This window comes from Enhydra lutris, unplaced genomic scaffold, assembly GCF_002288905.1.
Source record: "Enhydra lutris kenyoni isolate GAN:26980312 unplaced genomic scaffold, ASM228890v2 scaffoldscaffold14, whole genome shotgun sequence".
Taxonomy (NCBI): Eukaryota; Metazoa; Chordata; class Mammalia; order Carnivora; family Mustelidae; genus Enhydra; species Enhydra lutris.
Genome location: NW_019154098.1, coordinates 24,287,846 through 24,310,444, shown reverse-complemented (window position 1 = coordinate 24,310,444; position 22,599 = coordinate 24,287,846). Strand labels below are relative to the sequence as shown.

General features: G+C 36.8%; 1 protein-coding gene across 2 annotated transcripts in view; it reads right to left on the bottom strand.

The window, feature by feature from the left end:
• Window positions 1–2,266: 2,266 nt before the first annotated feature.
• The window catches only part of LOC111146815 (transcriptional repressor GATA binding 1), a 205,427-nt gene continuing 185,094 nt past the window's right edge, over window positions 2,267–22,599 (bottom strand). For both annotated transcript variants that reach the window (XM_022502510.1, XM_022502511.1), the window contains exons 5-6: window positions 7,311–7,433; window positions 2,267–4,242 (exon numbers count right to left, since the gene is read on the bottom strand). In XM_022502510.1, coding sequence (XP_022358218.1) covers window positions 3,181–4,242; window positions 7,311–7,433 — 1,185 coding nt within the window. In that variant the 3' untranslated portion in view covers window positions 2,267–3,180. The remainder of the gene's footprint in view (window positions 4,243–7,310; window positions 7,434–22,599) is intronic.

The window sequence follows — 22,599 nt, the reverse complement described above, 5'->3', positions numbered from 1 at the left end:
AGGCGAAATCATTCGGAAACCTTAAAACCAAATAAAAATAACAACTAACCATTTTTATAATGTATTTTGAGAGATGGAACAAAGGCTTTCAAAGGTCCAAAAATAAGGGGTATTTTAGTGTTACAATAAATTTTCATTTTTAAAAAAAGCCCAACCTCTTCTCCATCAAAATATGTATAACAATGAAAGCAAAAATGAAAATAAAATAATCAATAATAAAGGAATATGGAATAAGATCTATCATGTCAATGCTATCCAAGAATATTCTACTGAAAGTAGACTGACCATAAATATTCCAAGAATAGTGATATGTATTTTCCAATGCTAATCATTACTACTATGTCTGAGAAAACAAAAATCAGATTAAAAAAAAAAAAAGAAAAAGAAAAAGGAATACATGCCAAAAATGAACAACCTATTTGTGTCTGACACACCGGAGAAATTGTTTATGGAGTAGTTTTGCCCAAAGAGTCATACCTGTAATATTGCCCAAGTTAACCAAACTTCTGGCATTTTGCTGATTTGAGCAGTCCATGTAAAATGTTGCTTAAGGGTTGCCACAGTGCACTTCGTTACTAGTCTTTTTACCAAGAAAATGAAATATTGTTTTGTTGTTTGGGACTTCTCCTCTCTTTCTGAGATCTTTAATGGCCACCTCTCAAGTCTGCCTATACATCCTGAGATGCATTCATTGAAATTCCTAAGAAAGATAAATCAGCATCACATAATTTGCATGTCAGAGCTCCTCACTCCACCTCTTTATTTCAGTTTATGTGAATAGTAGAGCTAGACAGGTGAGATCAGAATAGGGTCCTTTCAAAATGAAACTGAAGCTGAAGGCTTAGTCCTGATTTCTTTTTTTTCTCTTTCTCTCCCTTTTTTTTTGTTTTGTTTTTTGTTTTTTTTTTGTTGTTTTTGTTTTTGTTTTTAACATGAAAACAAAAATGCAAGAATGGAAATGACAACACATCAGAAAGACATTTTTAACTTCATTCACTACGACAGTCACAAACTGCTTGAACTCTACCTGCCATCCAACTTTAAGGAACAAAGACCTGACACTGGGAAAAAGAAACAAAACCCAAACACAACAAAATACAAAGCAACTGGGAATTCTGTAAAACTGAGTGCAAACACGGCTACAGAACGCAATAAAAACACCAGTGCTGCGGGGGCCGGCAGCGCTTATCAAAATAATTTCTGAAAATGTTTCATCCGAAACATAGACAAAAGCAATAAAAAGAGGATATATGTTTATCATTTTAAGCATAACAATGTGAGTTAAGAGCTTAAAAATTAAAAAAAAAAAAAAGTACTTGGAATGAATAGTGCTACCCTTTTTTTTCCTAAGTAGGCATAAAAATATTTTCATTTCCTTCTTGTTTTCCATACCATTATATCAAGAACTTCCATTTGTTTCATGTTACCGTTTACAACTTTAATGCACACACACACACACAAAAAAGGTATCTACCGCAATAGAAATAGTTGCTTCATTACCTTGTTTGCTACATTTGCAAATGTAAACAGCTAGGCAGAGCCAGAACGGACTCTAATGCATGATGGAGTATCTTTGTTGCATACGTACACTGTAGAAAATAATTATTCAATATGTCAGGCACCATTATTTGAAATGTAATACATTAATATTTACTAGAAAAATAAGTTTTTTTTTTCCTATTTGTTCTCCCAACTTCTTTAATGAAATAAGTTAATCTGACAGTGCATCCAGTAGCTTGTAATATCTTCTACATCTCCGTGGCAAAAAATAAACTACTGGTTGGGACAATATAATGCAAATTATTAAAGTCAGTCCTTGTACATACATCCTTGTAGCAAGCATTGAGGCTCGACTAACAGCACCTTTAACCAATTACTTAATGTTCAGTTATGTAGCCCTATTTCCCTGAGCAGTTATGCTGAGGAGCTTTCCCTTCATGGATAGTTTTACAAAGCCTTAAGTATTAAAAGTACTATGAAGATAGACTTCTAAGAATCCTATTTAATGCTACTTAACTAAACCTGTATAAATCTAATGAAGGGAGTGACTGGTACATATACCAACTGTCAGTCTGTGGTAACGTAACCTTAGACGCTGCCTGGCCACAAAGTTTGGAACTTCTATTTAACCAAAAGAAAATAAATAATACAGCAGGTTACCTTGTAGAGAAATACCATGTACTCTAAACAAATTCAGCCCATGGTCTGAACTTTTGTATCCATCTAATCTTTTTGAACGGGGGGGGGGGGGTGTCCCTTTAGTTATAAAACATGCCAAGTGAGATTGGTGACCAAGAGGAGGCTTAAAAAACAAATCCAGACCGCTTTATCACATACGAGAAAGAAACATCTGGCTTAAAAAAAAAAAAAAAGAAAAAGACTACATAAGCACTGAGGACACTGTTTTGTAAAGATGCATATATATTTGGACAAAATGAACCTAAATTGCCAACAAAAGGACTACTTTTGAAAGGAGTATTTGAACATCTAAAGGACAAAAATATCAGAGAGGGTGTGCATGTGTATGTACAGGCAGGGCTGGCCAAAATCACCGTGCCGTCGGCTGTCACCTTCCTTGCTGCTCTCTCACCAAGCCTAACCACAGCTCGCATTTCTAGGTCTAGGTCGGAAACATGGTCAATGAGAGGAGACTGCTGTAAGAGACGCCATTTTCCTTTCACTGCCCCGGGGAGTAGATTTCTCCTCATCTGCCTAGGATTTCGTGATACTTCCAAATTTAGGCAACAACGTCTGGGTTTATGAACAAATGGACCAATGGCCAGCCCAATACTGCTTTAGTATCATAATATGTAAACCCCTTCAAAATTCTAGATAGCTTTGATCTCTTTCTTTACAAACGTAATAATGAGAGTCAGGTGATACTTCTTATGGACCATTTCCACAGTACACGTTTGCCAAGATGGTTTTTTTGACATAACTAGGTTCTAAAACATGACTATTTACCATCTTCCATTTTTTTTTCCTTCTCACTGACCATTTGTCTCACTTTTTAACCTTGGTAACCTACTCATCAAAAGAAAGAATAAAAGAAGGGAATTTCATGTTGGATAAGGCAGGCTCTATGAAGTATTTTTTAATAGGTCTTCATAAGACATTACAAGCTATTGAATTCCCATCAAGAAAACCTATTTCTATTTAATTGTGCTAAGTGCTAAGGTTTTACTCTTTAGGTTTTCCATTTTTTTCCGCTTGTGCATTGTTCCTATGCAGGCCCCTCTGGATATGAGTTGTGAAGTCATATTTGTCCGTGCAAAGATGCTGGCATATGCTGCACTGGAAAGGGCCACTGTCACCATGGCAACTCATATGCAAAGCATACATCACTTCATCCAGAAAGACAATGCCACAGTGCACACACTTTGTGGACAGTTCATCTTGAGTACTTCTATCAACTTTCTCTGTTTTTACTACATTCAAGGGACCTTCACTTTTTACATTGGACGGTGCCTTCGTTTTCTCCTTGGAGGCACCGTTTGCAGTTGGCCCAGGTCTGGAATGCTTGATCGCCAAATCTAGAGGAATGTCATTGTCTGATCCAACAGCTGAAAAATGAGGAGGCAGATTGAAGGTGGGATAAGGCACATAGTTTTGGCAAGGATTTGGTAGGCCAGGCACGTGACTCAAGTAGTGCGGATTCCCAGGAACGGAGAGCTTATATTTACTCCAGAACCGCAGCCAATCAGCTTCACTCTGGAAGTCATTATGTACAAACGGAAGTCCGAAAAGGGGGTACTGGTACTTTTCAATAGGGCTGCCTGGTGGTGAATAATTTGGGTGTTTTGCAGGTCTCATGTACTTTTCTATGGGACTGCCTCTCTCAGAACTTCCTTTCCCTTCTGACACAGATGAACTGTTTCCTGGGTCTCCAGTACTTTCCTGAGGACTTTTTATCTGAATGTGCAAAGGTTGCATCCTTTTGTGAATATCCAGAGTTTGGCTGACCAGGACCGGCTGCTGAGCAGAATGGCTTTTAGTCAATGAACCCTGGGCTTCGTATTTACTCAGGCCAGGGAGCGGAATTTCTCTCTGGTGACCTTCGGTTAAATGGTCTTCCGACCTCCTCTCTAAGGCGCTTCCGTTGACCTGCTCCTCGCTGCCGCCCCTCTGCTGTTTGTTGAGCTGCTCAGCCTGCAGTGCCTCTGGGTTAAGGCGCTTTCTTGTCCTTCTCCTAATAATCTGCTCACCGTTGTTCTGTTTAATGATGTTTAAAGGCCTGGGAGTCTGCAGAGAACACACACGCACAATACATAAAAGGGAAACGTGAGAAAATACATTAAAACTCATTAGCAATTCCTCCCAAACATGAACCACACTTAAGTTCAAAGCAAGGGTAGGACTCTACCTTATAGGTTTACTAAATCTCCTCCTCTTGCCCTAAGCAGGATCAGAGGCAGTCACCAAAGCACACTATGTTAGCCTAATTAAACCAAGTCCAACTCCGCAGGGAGCCCTGAAAACTTTCATCTACTTAAAAACAGCTTTCCCAAACTCAATAGATTTTGGAATTGCATCATTTAGTGATAAAACTGTGTAGAAAGTTCCTTGAAGAAACACGATTTTTCTGCAATTATTTCTCAACTTCTGAGACATGCACTAGGATGTCAATATGGGAACGTGGGAGCTAGGCTTTAATGACAACTGTGGCAAAATTACACAGTGCTGCAGACCGAACTGGGTCCCCTTGTTCCTACGTGGAAGCCCTACCCCACAGTGTGTCTGGATCTGGAGAGCCCGTCTCAACGAGGCAGATTAGGTTAGATAAGGACGGAGAGAGAAAGAGGCCTTCTCCAAGCCAGGAGGAGAGCTCTCCAACCAGAACCCGGCCACCCTGCGACTCTGACCTCAGACCTCCAGCTCTGAGAACCGTGTGAAAATCTGTTCTGCTGTTTCAGCCCCTCCCAGTCTACGGTATTTTGTCTTGGTAGCCTGAGCTGACAAATATGTGTATGCTTCTAAATCACTGCAAATGTGAATATAAAGTATTATATATCTGCGCAAAAATAAAGACAAATGAGCAGAATCATGAATAAAGATATCAGGTACTCAAAGCCCTATCAGTGGGAGACTTTTTTGTTTTTTTCCCCCCAGCTCTCACTTTTATTTCTCCGTGTTTAACAGGATTTTATATAATCGCTTTGGAAAATTTTACTTATCAACAGGTAAAGCATTTGTTTTCTGTTGAAATTCTAAATTCTTTTGCAGCTTTGGTACAAAAACATGATACGTCACTCTACTCTGTACTTAGTTAGAATGCTGACTTTCACTAGGCTTGTTTTTTATTCAGCTTAAGCACTGTATGATTGGTAGTTACGCACATGTTCAACAGGCATTTATATTACAGGACTAAAACCCATAGATAAAACTATACCAAAAATTTAACTTGCAGTGAGAGCTCTAACTTCGATTTATAAAATAAAAAGAGTAAGTTTAATAAATTAATGCATATTTACAAGTGAAAATTTAGAAAACTCTTGAAGTGGGCTAAAACCTGATTTTTCTAAAAGATTACTGAAATCAAATAATTTCTACACAGAATGTGAAATATATATATATACATATATATCAAAAAATATGTAACCTGTGAATTATTCCTAGAAAGAATGTACCTTAATGCAAGAGATACCTCTCATATCTTAAACAAAATATAAATATAAATCCTTTTTGGAATGTTTCTATTGTCACAGAGGCATTTTGAAGGCAAGAAAGAGAACACACTTGTCACTGACAACTCAATTACTGGTTTCAGAAGGAAAATGCCACATCCCTTGGATATGCCACATTCATTTATTTTGTTCAGGAATGTTCAATGTTCAGGTCTATAAAAAGCTCCTATTTGTATTATGAAGATATGCAGTATTTAATATCTACCTATAAGGAAGCCAGAAATTTGCATTAATACCCTTTTAAAACTTTTATAACTTTTGTGACAGTCTTTGACCTGAGATGTGTGCATAACCTTTATGTATTTAAGTTTACGACGTAAAGAAACTCAAAACTGAACACAGCTTGTCTCTGGAGAGATGAATATTAAAATAACTGTAAAAAAAAGAGTTTACTTTATATCACAGTTGTTAAATTATCATAATCTGGAAGAGCAGTAGTTTAATTAATTCTTGGCCTGTGATTGGCCAGAGTTCAATTAAAATCATTAATGTCAGTACTCATTAAATGAAAGCTTACTGCTGTGCTAAAATGGTGAAGGTGAAGCAAAAGGAAGGTAATGTAGTGGGGGGAGAATCTCTCTGTTAGCTACATGTAATAACTAAGGCTTTACAGTTTACCACGAATTAGTATTGTCGGCTGCACGCATTTTTTAAAGAGTGCTTCCAATGGTCCATTTATGAGGACGTTTTGTCTAAAATTGTATTCCCTGTAGCTGTAATTTATTCACTGGCTGTTCTAAGAGCTATGGTAAAATGCCAAACAAAATGAAAAAGGCAGAGGGAAATGGATTTCTTTTTACTAAGTGGGGTATTCCTATTTTTAAAGGCAGCTCTTGTCAGCAGATAAACTTCCTAAACTTTAAAAAAAAAAAAAAAGTCCTTCAGGAAGTAAATGCATATAGAGATGGGGAATTTGTGAGATTTAATTAAACTTTATCAGAGGATTCTAACTAACATCTGGGAAGAAAGTTCTGGAAGTACCTCGGTGAGCCACAGAAAGAAGCCAGCCAGAGAGTTTGAAACACAAAGAGCCTTCACGCCTTACTCTACTGGGATGTGAGCCGTTCGGGCCCTGAAATACCTTCCTTGAATATATCCCCCCAAGAAATGGCGAGATCTACCTGGCATTCTCGGGTCCTGGCTCAGAACCACTCTTCTGAACGTGCCTGACTTCTAGTCCCCAAAGCAGCCAAGATGAGACTTGCAAATTCTGAACTTAAAGTGGAAATAAGTATTCTTTCCCTGCCCTGTATTTTATGTGAAATAGGAGAATCCTCTTTTTAAAACACTTTTTATGTAATATTGAACTTTCAAGGTTTCTCCTTCCTGCCTAAATTAATTTCACCAAATTCTGATAACCATTAGTGCAACTATCTGTTATGGGAAGTTCCCAGAAATCAATCATTTCCTCGTTTATATCAAAAGAAACATAATGCATTACTAATGATCTCAAATATATCTCCCCATAACATCTAAGTCCATTTCACCATAAATCACAGGTGCTCTCCGAGTGACTGTATTAAACTCTGCGGGAGCAGGCATTGCAAGCCAGGGAATGGTACACATCACACTACAGACCAGGCTGCTTTATAAAGCTTTTCCTCAAACAGTCTAACAAGCTCTTACCGAGTGAAGCTTCTGGTAGAGGCCACACGCGTTGCATACATATCCGCCATTTGCATTCTTTCGCCAGAGAGAGGTCTTTGTGGTCAAGCAATTGGCACAAAAAACACCCGAGCCTCTACGCCTCTGAAACGGGGGAAAAAAACACAAGGTCTGAGGTGAGTCACATGATCAGTGGAGTTAGACCAAATCAACCCAGGAGTTTTGTCTTTAGACTAGCAACAATGACAGTATAAAACCACACTGCCCATAATGAGGTCAGGTTCAATTGTGTTTAATAGGCACCACTGATTTTCATTATAATTAACCCTACAGTGATGGATGAGGTGCGTGCAACACCAAAGGCTTTTCACAGAAACAGCTTTAACTTTTTGAACTTTGGGTTTTGTGCCTTTAATGATGGCTCCTAAATGCTGAACCCTAAAATATACCTTCTAAAAGTGTCAAAACAAAAGTCATAAGACAGAACGTGGCGATACGTTTAATATACTTTGGCCAAGGGGGAGCACAGGCTACCTGAGCTTTAAAAATATAGTGAAGCGTGGAAGAAACGCGGCATATAAACCATTTAAAATTAAACCTGATTTGTGTCTTTTTGGATGTCATTCATGTAACCCAAGTATTAAGAGAATATCACACTCTCAATTCTAGTTTTGGGGGTTGCAATGGTAAACTTTGAAAGAGAACACCATCTATTTCCCAGAGCTGAGGGGACCAGTCGAAACTTGCTGCCAACTCGAGGTACAGTATTACTGAGAACGCTTATGAGGTGCCTGGTGGAAGCCAGACAAGCTAGTTCCATCAATGGCTATTTATTTTATTTGCCTCAGACTTGGAAATCACAAGCGTTTCCGAATACAAATTGATTTTAGTGGGCTGAATTCTGTAATCACCAGATTCAAAAATAATCTAAGAATATTTAAAAGTAGATAATTAGTATTGCTTGTTCCATTCTTGCTATCAAGTAATGATTCCATTAAACTCACTGAAACAAAAGTCAGGCTGTGTTTGTAGGCGCAAATACTAACAGGCAGGAAATGAAATGCTCTTGCTGCAAGAAAAAAAAAAAAAAAAAAAGCCTGAATTGCAACTTCACTCTCCTTTCTCTAGGAAGCGAAGCCTTTAATGATAAAATATGCACGTTAGATAAGGAGTGGAAAAAATGTTGCTGGAACCCAATTTTATTGTAAATTTAAAATTACAAATACCGTAAGTCAAAATTTCAGGGATTCATAAAATTTAGGCAATTTATTTAACTTGAGTCCATACCGTAGACCAGTGCTATCCCTGCCAAGAAAATACAATGGTTCTAATTGTACTCTGATACATTTCAAATGGAAAGCTTTTCTGCAGACATAATTTTGGCTTCAAGACTGGAACACTTTCTTGGCATTGAAAGGGCATTTGATTCATCGGGTGTTTCACAATGTATCACTAAAAAGACCTGGTGAGCAGCCAGTTCCCTATAGGGTAATTTTTCCATCCAGATGCAAGTGCTATCAGAGGCCCTTGTCAGCTAAACTAATTATGATCTTGCAATTGCTGATGCCTGCTCACTCTAACATTCGACATCCTCCATTAATCATCAATACAAGGAAAATGAATGAAACGTAAAGAAATGAGGGCTGGTAAGCTGCACAGCCATAAAAATCTGAAATGAGAGCAATAATTTAACAAGATTGGGGGAATGTTTTTAGTGCGCACCAAGTCAGGCTAACAATTGCCCTTTTCAACCAAGAACACGATTTCATTAGTGTAGCAGGTCGTGCTACTTTAGGTGATGTAATAAAAGCTAGATTTTGCACAATGATAATCTCTGGCTCTCCTTTTTCTCCATCTCTGCCCAAGTCAGGACCAGGAACGTGTCACGGTTAGAGCAACGGCAAACGCTGGGTGTCAGGCCACAAGTCCCAGTTGGGACCTCCTGCAAAAGTAGAGATTGCTCCCTTCTGAAAATCAATGAACTACTAGATGCTATGTTTATCAAACATTCTGGGGCCCCCTTTATCTAGAGTAAGCTGGGGAGCCTAGTTAGGTTATAATTGTGAAACTTCCCTAAGGTCACGCCATCTTTTTCCTAGATCTAAATAACACGTTTGGCAAATAAACACCAACTTGATCCACATAAAGCAATGTAAATGTCCATTTGGAAACTAACCCACATATATGGCTGAGACTCAAATCTGAATGTGTAACCATTCACTCCAGCCTGCTTTTCTTTCCTTATGCCCTGGGTGCTTGACACAGCATGCCAAAGTGGATGTAATCCTGGTTTCTGAGAGCATTTCAATCCTTGCACAATTTTGGGCTTAATTCTCTTGCAAAGAAAATGCCCTTCATTAGTTAGAGGGAAAGCCCTAAAATTATAGCACTGGTTTCCACAGGCCTATCTTGCTTTAAGCAGCACTTAGGCTCCACTAAAGAGGTATATTTTGGGAAAACTATATCTTATTTAAGACATCAGGGGTTACTCTGGATTCATTTACCCAGAGTCAGTATAGCATGGAGGTTAAGAATCAGATTTAGGAGTCAGACTACTTGCATTCAAAACACGTCTGCCTTTTGCCAGGTGCAACTTTAGGCAAGTCACTTAACCTCTCAAAGCTTCAACTTCCCCACCTTTAAAGTGTGAGCCGCTGTAGTATGTGGGCAAATGGATACAATTAAAATAGTATCAGGGATGTAGTAAACAGTAAGTTAGCTATTTGTCAAAGGGATTCAATTATTATTATTATTTTTTGATACAAGAGAAATACTTGGCTAGCTTTGTTTCCATCTCCTTAATCTGCTCATTGAACACTATAGAGATGCTTAAGACATACAGTTGGATATTATCAATTGTAGTTCATTTGTGACAATCTTATCAAATATGAGAATGGAAAGTTGAGTCAGAGTGAAATATCTAGGTGTTCACACCTAGGATTCAATAGGAGCGTACTTGTGTGGGGGTGGAAAGTAGGAGGGAGGTGAGAAATATTTCACATATTGAGTTAACTCCCTTCTAAACACATTTATTGCTTTGGTAAGCACTGTTTCACAGTAGTTTTGGTGCACTTGGAATTTCTGGAAGCAGCAAAGAAGGTGGCCCACGTGGACAGTATCCTTAGCTGTATAATCACAGAATCGTAACTGTGCCACATATCTCTCAGCTACAGAACAGCTGAGAGCCTGACCTGGTCACTCTGTGTGTAATGTAACCTGGCTGGACAGAGTAAAGCATCTTTTTGAAGTTACCAACATCCTTAGCCCAATCACGTGTAGAAAAGCAGGTCTGTGGCCAAAGGAAGGCAGAATAGGAGTCTCCCTCACCCCCCTTTTTAAAAACAAACTTGGCCTCATTAAAGAGAAAGAAAGGCACCAAAGACTTTATTTCATTCATAGTTTATCACACATGACAGAGTTTTAAAATATTTTGTCATCCTCCTTTACACTGTGCTTGTTAAGGACAGAAATTATGACTCCTAAGATATCCCAAGTACCAGGCACCTAGGACAATGCTCTGTCTTGACAGACTAAACATTAATAAAATTGAAAATAATCTACTGGAATCTTAAAAATCTCACCTGCTATTATTTTTTTTAATCATTAATGGTCACTCCTAGTTTTGGAAAAAAAAGTTTTTAAAAAATATTCCTTCTAAATGTCACTCATTTGGATTGACAAATTTACTTCCAGTTGGGCAGAGATGACTAATGATGTTGTAGAAAAGAAAATCAAGAGAATTAATGAATGTTCCAATCTTACAATTCACACTTGTTTTTGAGGAGCAGTTGAAGCTAGGTACTTGCTAGGTCCTGAGGATACAAAATCAGGTAGGACAAGGCTCCAATTCTCCTTTATATACATCATTAGGGTCATATGTTATCCATGGTTCTATATGTGCACATGTGTGTTTAAATAATAATATTAAATAATAATTATTATTTCTCCTTTTCTACAAGCTGTTTTCTATTTTTAAATTATTATTATTATTATTATTATTATATGTATTTATTTATTTATTTTGGAGAGAGAGAGTGGGGAGGGGCAGAGGGAGAAGGAGAGAGAGAATCTGAAGCAGACTCCCTGCTGAGCGTGGAGTCAGATACGACCCTGAGATCATGACCTGAGCTGAAATCAAGAGTCCAACACTTAACCAATTGAGCCTTCCAGGTGTCCCCAAGCTGTTTAAGAGTAATATTTTATACCTCCACGACATTACGCAAGAGAGAGGAAAACTGAGTCACACAGATAAGGTCTTTTCTGGAGAGAAAATGAGAGGAATCCCTAGCTAGGGAATGGCACCACTGGCCCTCCTGAGGGGGCATATTTAGCCTGATTCTTGCCCTGTGGTAGAGGTAAGAATCTCAGGCAGAGAGAAAGCTGCACACTTATCTATCTTCACAGAAGCACCACATTCTCTGCCCTGGGACTTCCTTACACGCCTCTTCTACTTGTTTGTGGACTTAAGTGAAGGAAGGAGTGAGGGAAGGTGGGTCCCAAATCCAAATCTACAAATGAAAATTTCTAAAGAGAAAAAGTCCAGAGGCAACAATTCGAGGAACTGATTTTGTTGTTTGTTTTTTTTTAAACTTCGAGTTTTATGGCTTGCCTAGTAACTTTTAGGTCACATTTGTGTTGCCTCTACATAATTTCTGTTGGCTGCTAATTTCCTGTGTGAAAAAGGAAGGATGGTGATACAGACAGTTAATTGTAAGGATTTTTGAGGCCAGTCAAAGGATAGCAAGTAGTTGTCGGTGATAATGACTGAGAATTCTTCGGGATTACTTGTTTCCTTTCCATGTTTCAAATGTATTACGACCACAATACTGACTTTCACAGCAGCACTTTAGGTGATGAATTTGGACAATCACCCATGTTAGGATTTGAAATAGAAAATGACATACACATCTTTTAATATAAGCACATTTTAAATCCAACATAATTTTTTTTTCCTGCTTTGAAGTGCAAGAAGTATAATGACTAAAATAATGGATCAAACAAACAAATTAATTTAGGTTCACAGCTAACCACTGTGCGGTTGTCACTAGCATCAAATTTTTCTGAAAGCTTCTGGTTCCAATTTTGCTTTTAGGGGGCTCAATTCTTTAGTGAGTTATGGATCAGTGGGTTGGGCCGTGGCACATGTATTGGTGAACCCATATGTGTCTTAAAAAAAAAAAAAAGGAAAAAAATGTTTTAAAATTGGTTTAGTTGTTTCTTTTACCTATATTGTTACTTAAAAATCAGCCCAAAACAAACATTTGAATGTTTTCAAATTTCATTAACAGCTGATTTCATTTGATTAATAAGAAATAAATTTGATTGAATTATTCATTCGAGTGGTTTATCATTTAGAGACATGGATACTTATCTCCAAGAGATTAAAGTCTCTTGGAAAAGGAGTTTGTGCAGAAATGATCCTTTATTTTAGTGTTCTATGTGTAAGAACTATACTGAAACCATGTAATTACATAACAAGCTTTGATAGGCAGAGTATTTATTCACATTTTTTATGGTTTTATATCTTAGCCATTTTAAATCAAATCAATCTGAAATATGAAATACATGCTGTTAGGGCAGATATACCTCAAATATTTTTTGACTTTAAATAATTTCTGTGTTTACTTGATTATATCAAGAATCTTTTACAAACTTCACTTTAGCGACATGTACAGATGGCTATGATAGAAACTTCTGGTACAATTTTGCAGTAATAAAATTTCAATGGTAAATTTAACTCAGTTTCATTCTGGGAGTGTAATAATTACTGACTGTCCAGCATGAGCCTGACACCATGCTACAAACGAGTTACAGGGACATATATGACAAACGTGGTCTATAATCTCTCTGGGTTTCCAGTAGAATGAGCCAAAAACCTACTAAGTGTAGAGTTAATGCAACACAAATTGAGATGTTCATAAACACTGAGAGTTAAATTTATGCAAATTATATGTAAACTTTTCTGAGGAAACAAAAGTCTATTAGATCAATAAATCTTATTTATTTATTTACTTACTTATTTAGATTTCATTTTTAAGTAATCTCTACACCCAACGTGGGGCTCAAACTCACCAACCCAAGATCAAGTCATGTGCTCTACCAAATGAGCCAGCCAGGTGCCCCAATAAAGCTCATTTGAAGGCTGAAAGTTATCTAATGATAAGAGAGCTTACTCTCTGTGTTCCTTTACCAAAGTGGGTAATAACAGTCCTGTAATAACAGGACAATGATCAGTAACATTGCCCTACTGACTACCAAAAAAGTTGATATGCATTAAATAACATATTTATTATTACTATCATGTTAAATAATGTATTTATTATTACTATCATGTAGTGGGTTGGCATTCACTAATTATGAATAAATGATGATTCATATTTTAGTCATTTTCACTGTTATTTACCACTGGTGACAGAAGGCAACCTCTCCTTCCTAATTCCCCCCAAGTGAGGACTAACCAGCTATTGACTACCTCTCAGTAGATCCTACAAGAATGCACAGAATGCAGTGCCTAAAACCACTAAAAAATAGACGGTGGCTTGCAACGAATGTCTTTAAATTAACAGGCTGCATTTTCCCCAAAGCACAGGCTACCTGATATTTTAGGAAGAGCAGGGAAAGAACACTGCCAGCATAAAGCAATAGTTACCAATAACTTGGCTGACTTTTGTTCCAAATAGAATTGTGAAGAACAGTGCAGCTGAAATGGGCTGCACAGCAAGTCTCTGCCTGATTCGAAACAGCCCTCTTTGCCCTCAGATTTCTTGCCAGAAAACTGAAGAGACTCTCCAAGGTTCAGCCAAGCACCCATCTTACGATCTACTATCTCAGAATTTGGAAACAAAACCTGTTTACCCTGCTTATTAAATTCACTTCCTCAACACATCAGCAATGATAATGGAGACAAGTGTAAACAAAGCTGATATCCCTGGCTAGGAGCAATGGAACGAACTCCCTTCCAGGACATGAGGCAACACATACTCTAGTAATCATACACTGTACCCAGGTATGAATGTGCCTGAGACTTACTGCACTGACACATCACCATGTGGGAGTTGCCCTACATATCAGGAAATGCTAGTGTGCCAAACACATTAGCTCCATTTCTTCTGAGATGCAACTGGTGACTACTGAAGTGAGATAGAAGACAAATCAAGAATTTGCAACGTATATCCCACACTTCTAATCATTCACAGTTTCTTCAAATCGGCAGAATGTACAAGTGAATCACATACATATAGAACCCATTACGTAGGTCTGAAGGACTCCATCTCTATTCTTTGACTCACCCCATATTTGGTAAATGAGCAAACCAAATATCCAGTATCATGCCCAAATTACATAAAGAACCAGGACTAGAAAAACTCAGATCTTTGGCGTTCTACCCACATTGTTTCTCTAACACTGCTCTGCCTTTACAGCAATATGTACATAGACAGCTAAAACTATGGTTGAAAATTTATGTCTGCACTGTCTTTTTTCATTCCACGTGAAAGTCATTATTGTCAGAAGAACTACTCAAATCTTTCATTGCTTCTATTTCCGCCACCATGGATCCATTTTCACCTACGGCTGCAACAATCATTGGAGGCTTTCTCCACAGGGACTTTCTTCCATGCCAGTGCCAACACCTGACACTGAAAAGGAAGAAAAAAGGCTTTTTGGAGGCACAATTTTAGCACCTCTTAAGCAAACTTTGGCATGAGAACAAAGTTGATTCTGTTTTAATAAATTTATTGCACATTTTACTTAACAGTATATTCTGTAAAGACATTTAGTATGGGAATTATTCCCATTACAAAAAGTAAAAATCTTAAGTGATAACAATAGAGAAGAAACTTGTTGTAGAAAAAGCCTAATGTCCAAAGGGTTCAGCTTCTGTGCACTTACACACAAATTGAGTTATTTTATATATTATCAGTGTGGGGTTGCCTTTATAATAGATAATGATGACAATGATGGTTATTTTGGAAGAATCAGAAAATACCAAACAATAGTCAGGAATTCTTTTCATGGAGTGGTAGCTGGCTGGCTCAGCAGGAGAGCATGCAACTCTTGCTCTTGGGGACCTAAGTTTGAGCCCCATGTTGGATGTAGAAATTACTTAAAAAATATAAATTAAATCTAAAAAAAAAAAAAAAAAAGGAATTCTTTTCATATTAGCTAACAGATAATAACTGGGCTGTAAACTGTTTCCATCCTCATAGCATTCACATATACATCAAGGGTTCTTCACCGGTTCCTAACATTCTTTCAATAAAATTTATGACACTCTCTCCAGAAAAAAAAAAAAAAATGTAAAAAAATTGTATACAAATAAGTTCAGGCTATTCAAAAGAATGTCCTTCACAAAATGTATCCAAGCATTTGGTATGGATATCTGAATGCCCGCAGATTTGAAGGTTAAGAACTCCTAACATCTATTATCCCAGTTTAGATCAAAATGAATTACCAGTTACTATTATTCCCCCACTTTCATTAATGAGGTAAAAAGACTAAGAATGGTTCTTTGACTTATTTGGTGTCAAAAAATACGTCCTAGTCTCCAAGTCTAGATAAAAACACAGGACTGTGTTCCAGAAACTGTTTCTGAATCAATTATCTGATAGAATTCTCTCCCTTGACTACATTGTGTCCCTTTTTAATAATCACTATCAGACATCTAATATTTCTCAAGACTTAACTATGTATAGGATAATAAGCTATAGCTTTCATTTCATTATCTGACCTTGTTAAAATGATCCTAAGAGACAGGTATCATTATTGTTGTTGTTGTTATTACTGTTCTTTTTCTTCTTCCCTCCACTTTACGGAGGAGAAAACTGAGGCCTAGCAATGTTTTTCAGTTGCTATACAGGAGGGCTAAGATACAAACTCAGGTCTCCCTCATTTGAGAGCCACAGTGCTGAACTATGTTTCAGGCCCTAGTACTAAAGAGGCGACTAGGGAATTTTTACCAAAAATATTTCACCATAGCTTGGTTTTGAAGAACGCTTATCTCTTCAAACCACCCCATAACAGCTGATTGAAATTATGCAAGTTTTGAGGTACCAGAAAGAAATGACTCATCCTTGATCAGATATGGCAACGATCTGTTTTGAAGTTGACAGATACAGTCATAGCCAGAGGAACACAACATTTGGCTGACAGAGAGGTAGGGGTAGGGAAGGGGGTTGGGTGCAGTACACGTGTTTTAATCCTTCCATCACAAAACAAAAAACCAAAACCAAAAAACCAAAACAACAACAAACAAACACAAAAAACCAAAAAACAACCCCCCCCCCCAAAACCATGTAAAATAAGCCTCTGTTTAAAAACAGAAAATTAGATGACACCACTGACTTAGCTCCTAATAAAGCCAGTCACATGGGAGGGTAGCTGTGAACCAGAATCTCTGTTTTTGCATGAGTCTTGGCTAGAGTTGGGGCAGCAAAAATGATGCTGGGGTTTTGACAACTTCTGTAAACACATATGTTCAGATAACAATTTACTAGATTTACTTTACATACTTGTATGTTCCCTGGCAAAGACCTTTTGCAATGTGTGGTATCCTCATTATTCGATATAAAACACTGCCAATTCTGAAAGATGAGGTTATTTTAATAAATTCCTCAGATCTGGATAATACGAAAATATTTATAATTATTTCCCCTTAACTATTTCCCCTATTATTATATATAAAAGTATATGTTCTTCATCAACCTATGGAGCAGACCTGGATACTTTTCATGTGTGATACAGTTTCCATTTCATTACGGAACAGTGAAGACCAAAATATTCTTAACTCTAAACACTTTTTACAGGTTATCAAGTTGAGAGGGTACAGTACAGATCAGATGTTAAAACATAGCATGTAGTCTGCTCAGCAGAAGGATGGTCATTGCTGTTTATTTCCACTGAGCAGCATACAAATTACGGAAATACAGTTAAATGTACTGAAGTTCAAAATAATTAAGAACCATGTTAAAAATCTGGCAATGTGTGCCAACAAGAGACTTGGATACCCAATATGCCATTTGGACTAAATACTTGGGAAGACACGATTGGGAAAACTTCTTGTATTATTTCATCCTCTAGGACCTAAATCCAAAAAAAAAAAAAACCCCTAAGAAACATAAACCTGAACTTCTGTTAATTTTTTAATCTATAAAATTCTTTTAAAATGTTGTCTCATTTGTACTCAGTTTTGTACTTCCTTGGGACACATGAAGTCGTAGGAGCTTAAATCCACCTATCCAACGGTTAAAATAAGTGCCTAGTAAGTTATGGCATTGTTCAAACTGAAGATGTATCTTTAAATGAGGATTCTGTTCCTGCTAGGGGTAAAACCAAACTTGAGCAGAGAATTTCATTATAGAGGCACGGTGCAGACAGGGAAATCTAAGCTGATTTTTAAAGTTTTAATAACATTATTTTAAAAAGACAAGTTGAAATTCTGAATTGCCTTAACAATCATGATGTAATTTTGTAATAACTGAAATCTTTCATGGGAAAACTGCTTCTTCAGTAACTCACACAGTCAATTACACAGGAAAGCACTGTAACAGGGCTGTCCCCCTGTCGCACCCCCCCCCCCACCCCGCCACATTCAAAAAGCTCACGTACACGACTTCCTTTTCCATTACCAACTTGTCTGCAGTACCATCTGTAAAAACGAACACATACCTTGTGCTGCCAGTTTCTGCTTTTGCACGTCCATTAGTGGGACTGGCTGCAGCTGCTCAAGAAGAAAGCAATGACTGTCTTTGTTTTTATATACATATATTTCCCCTCCAGTACGACCATATCAGCGCAAGGCAATACCTCGTCCTGAGTAGGGAACTGCTCTTAATAACCTGACTCAGACCCAGTTCTCTGCGTGATCTGGAGTTTGTTAATCACACAGTATCACATACCAAAGCAAGAACTACCTCATCACATCAAGGACTCTCGAGACAACCCCTCAGTCACTCCTACCAAATGGCACTGTGACATTCTGTCCATCGAGCAGAGTATCAGGAAACCAATACTGAGGCCTGGCAGCACAGCCTGAGACACAAAACTCCTGGGGAGTGAGCTTTTATTTCATGAGAGGAGCTTTGAAAATAAAACACAGCAACTCACTTTTCTAAAACTCTCTTCTCCTCTGCCTGCCTCATGTTTACATTACTTTTCTGTTAGCATTATTTTTTCCCTAGACAACCACGATTGCACTATTCACAATCTTTGCTGAAGATGCAAATATATTAAAGCAGGAAGTGACCTCAAATTAATTTTTTGAAGTGATCTGCCTCCAAGAAACATTTCTCCCTGTTGTGGAGTAATATGAATTAAAAAAGAAAAAAGAAAAAAAGAAAGGCGGCAAATACCATCAACTATCAACTTCTTAAAAATATTAAAAAAAAGATTCATAGAGAAGCTGAAATTAAAAACACACATAAAAGAAAAGCAGAGATCAAAAAAAAAAAAAAAAAAAACCCAAAAACCAAAAACCAAAAACAAACAAACAAAAAAAACCCCCAAAACAGTTTAGCTGCTTTCCTGTGCTATTCCACATTTACAAATTTACCCCACATACATCAAAAACTACTCTTCTTCTGGGACGCCTGGGTGGCTCAGTTGGTTAAGCGGCTGCCTTCGGCTCAGGTCATGATCCCAGGGTCCTGGGATCGAGCCCCACATCGGGCTCTCTGCTCAGCGGGAAACCTGCTTCCTCCTCTCTCTCTCTGCCCGCCTCGCTGCCTACCTGTGATCTCTATCTGTCAAATAAATAAATAAAATCTTTAAAAATAAATAAATAAACATGGTGTTAAAATATACATGTGTGTGCGCATACCACACACACACCATGATCAGCAGATTATACCTTAAATGAAGCTTTATTCATGAAATACATGTGGCAGTCATCATTACCAAAAATATGACTTAGATTGAAAACAGTTTCACTTTTGTGAAATGCAAAATAAAATTAGTAAGTCATGCATCATATTTAGACTCTATATTATATAGCAGGAGGGAAAAGAAATGGACTTTGCTTGAGCTTGTGAGCAATCTGCAAAACTAGTAGAAATGGCATATGTTGATGTGTGTATTTGTGTATGCATATATATGTATATATATCGAAGTGACAGTACATATACATATATATATACACATGTACACACACACACACACACACACACATACACACACAAATCCACGCAGCATTTTATCACTGACATGTAGTGAGATGTTGCTAGTTGCTTTTATTTTCATTAAAACAATTTCATATTTTATAAAGGGCTAAAATACTGGCGATGTTGTTAAAATTAAAGAGAAAAAAATCCCAAGAGTTTCCTGAAGAGTGGAGAAGAAAGATAATTAACTGTGTATAAAAGACCAAAAAAGAAATGAAGGGACAGAGTACCTAGGAGAGTGTCTTATATGTCAGCCTAATAATTACTGATTTTGATAGGTGGAAATTAAGACATCGAGAACGTGTGATTTGTATTTATTACTGTGTTAGAGTCCTCTCCATTCACTTACACACTCAATTAACATAAATACAATTATATATGGGAGAATACTGAATGCTATGCTTGACATATATCAGGAATTCAATGCGTGTTAAAGACTTCCTTTCTCTCTTAGTTTTAAAAGATACTGAGTATCAAAAGATATTAGATTTTAGAAAATACTGAATAAATAAGATTTTGGCATGTATATACATGTATATCATTCAATTTTCTAGAGTTACTTATTTATGCACATATGTATAAAACGTATGCAAAGAAGCTCTTATTTTTTTCTATTTTTGCAACATGAAAAGAGGATGAAAAATGATCCTAAAACTCTCTTGCATTTAGGTGACTGTCTTAAAATTTATCACATCAATTATGCGCTTGAAAATACTATCTATTCTCTTCCCCTCTTTCTTCTATTCTATGTCGTTTGCTTGTGTTCCAAAAGACCTTGAAGGATTTCATTACATAAATAAACCAGTTAGGTGGTGACTTATTTACTCATCAGTCCATCAAAGAGACATGTCTCATCCTAAAACACAAGTGGAAATTTGGGGAAGGAAGCTGTATCCTTTGGAATTTTCTAAAACATAAAAGAATGCTAGGTAGGTCAAGTTCCCTTATGAATATTACTCATTCTAGCTAGTTTTCTTCTTTTCATATAGTGCGATCACACAGATTAATACATTGTCATAAAATATGATGATGGATATTTAATTCATAGACTACACAAAGTTGATCCACTTAGATTTATACAGATCAAGATTTAGAAACCTCTGTACAAAAATTAATTTTGGGTGCTGGCTGTAAATTTATATTCATAAGCAAATATTTGGAATTTGATATCCTCTGTTTTATTAAAATACATACACACATATATATATGCACACATAATACAGTAACATGTAAACATACACTTAAAATATGTATATGCACATTTGCATGCACATTTCCTTTCATAAAAATGAATTCTAGGTCTTTCAGTTTAAAATTTAAGAAGTTCAGAGGGGGACAATCTTATATTTTAAAGGGTTTACTTTAAAAACAAAACAAAACAAAAAAGTTACACATCTTTCCCAAATAAGGGGTTATATCTAACTAGAAAGTAAAATATCTCTGAGGAAAAGTAGATATAAAAAGTGTAACGACAGAATCAATGAATCAATGAAACTAAAAAAAGCAGCAGGCAGCATTTCATGAAAAAGGAATAACTTATGTATGATTAAAAAACATTTACAGATATTACATGCTCCAAAAAACTGTACTCTCTGAAGGTTAAGTCGCTAGATCTGACTTCAATCATCCCTCTTTTTCTATCTACTTTATAATATTTTATTTCACTCATTGCATGTATGTATATATATACTTAGTGTGTCCATATGTACATTTCCTTGTCAAAATAAAAATGGAAACAGTCCTATTCTTTTAAATTCATCCCAAAGGAAGGCAATAATTCAGAAATAAACAGAATAGACTGATTGGTACCAGACTAACATTCAAAGCAATTCACGTTACCCACCCCCCCAAAAAGGTAAAGAGAGCCTTATACATAAAAGTCCTAACTTTTAAAGAAGAAGAAAATCACCATTAGTGCAGAGGTTTAGCTAATTAGCTGATCTAATGCTGAGCTTTTATGTTAGTAGGTTTACAAATTTCAGAAAATGACCAAATTATTCCACTTATACCATTAGCTTGACCCCTTCCAGAATTTGACCCTCCTAATAGATTTGTTTTATAAGATATGACATCTTGAACAGCTGTGCTATTCTTTCTTGAACTTGACTTTTTTTTTTTTTTTAAGCATGAAAATAGACTGATTTACTAAAACACGAGTATTCTTTGGTAACAGTGGGGGGAGGGAGGCATCAGAAATGGAAAAATAATATGAGTTCCTATCTCAGCGAGTCATATTGAAACTCAGAGAACACTGAAGTATTACAAACATTTGTGGCCAGTTAGAGAAATGATGTAGAGAGAATTTGAAAATAATCACTATGAACTGAGTTCATTAACATAAGGAGATATGATTATTAAAATGGGGAAGAAATTCATTTGAATGTTCTGATCTTCAAATCCCCTACCACTGAGTGGATGCCATTATGTGCTCGTTGCAAATGGCAGGACGTTTCAAGTCTGATTAGTCAGGCTCTCTCTAGAATTTTACTTTTTAAAACTAAATATAAATCGAGATTAAGTTAGACAATTTCAGGGAAAAAGTTTTCTAAATCTCTTACGGAGCAAATAACTTGCAGGCACATTGGGAATTTTAATCTATGCTAAAAATACCTCGAGATAGATTCTATTTAATATAGCAACTAAATAAATAGTTTGATGGAACCGGAATACTGGTCTTACTCAGAACCCTCTTGATAAAAAGCCACATTGGATTAATAGATGAAGTAGGAAGGGGGAACGGCTCGGCATTTAATAATCACGGCTTCTACCCTTACTCAATTCCCTATCAAGTTTAATCTTGCAGAGGTACTTAGGCTTAAGTGTTATTTTTGTACCTTGGCTCCAAATGGCATCTTGACTTAAAATTCTGTAAGTACTTTAGACAAATAATAAATTTTGTAGCGCAGTACTAAAGCACATATGAGACTATTCTTAATTTCAATTATACTTTTACTGTATTAGTGATCTGTTTATCCGATCTCTGCTTCTGATAGGTCGACCATCGTCTAACACAACCCAAGCTCACTGTTATTTTTATAAGAAGTGAAGGCATTTGGGGGGAAAAAAAAATCAGACAACTCTGTTTCCAGTGTCTCAGGGATAATTGTTACCTTTCTCCTTTTCAACTTTAAAAGAAAGCAGTGTCTATTTTGCTC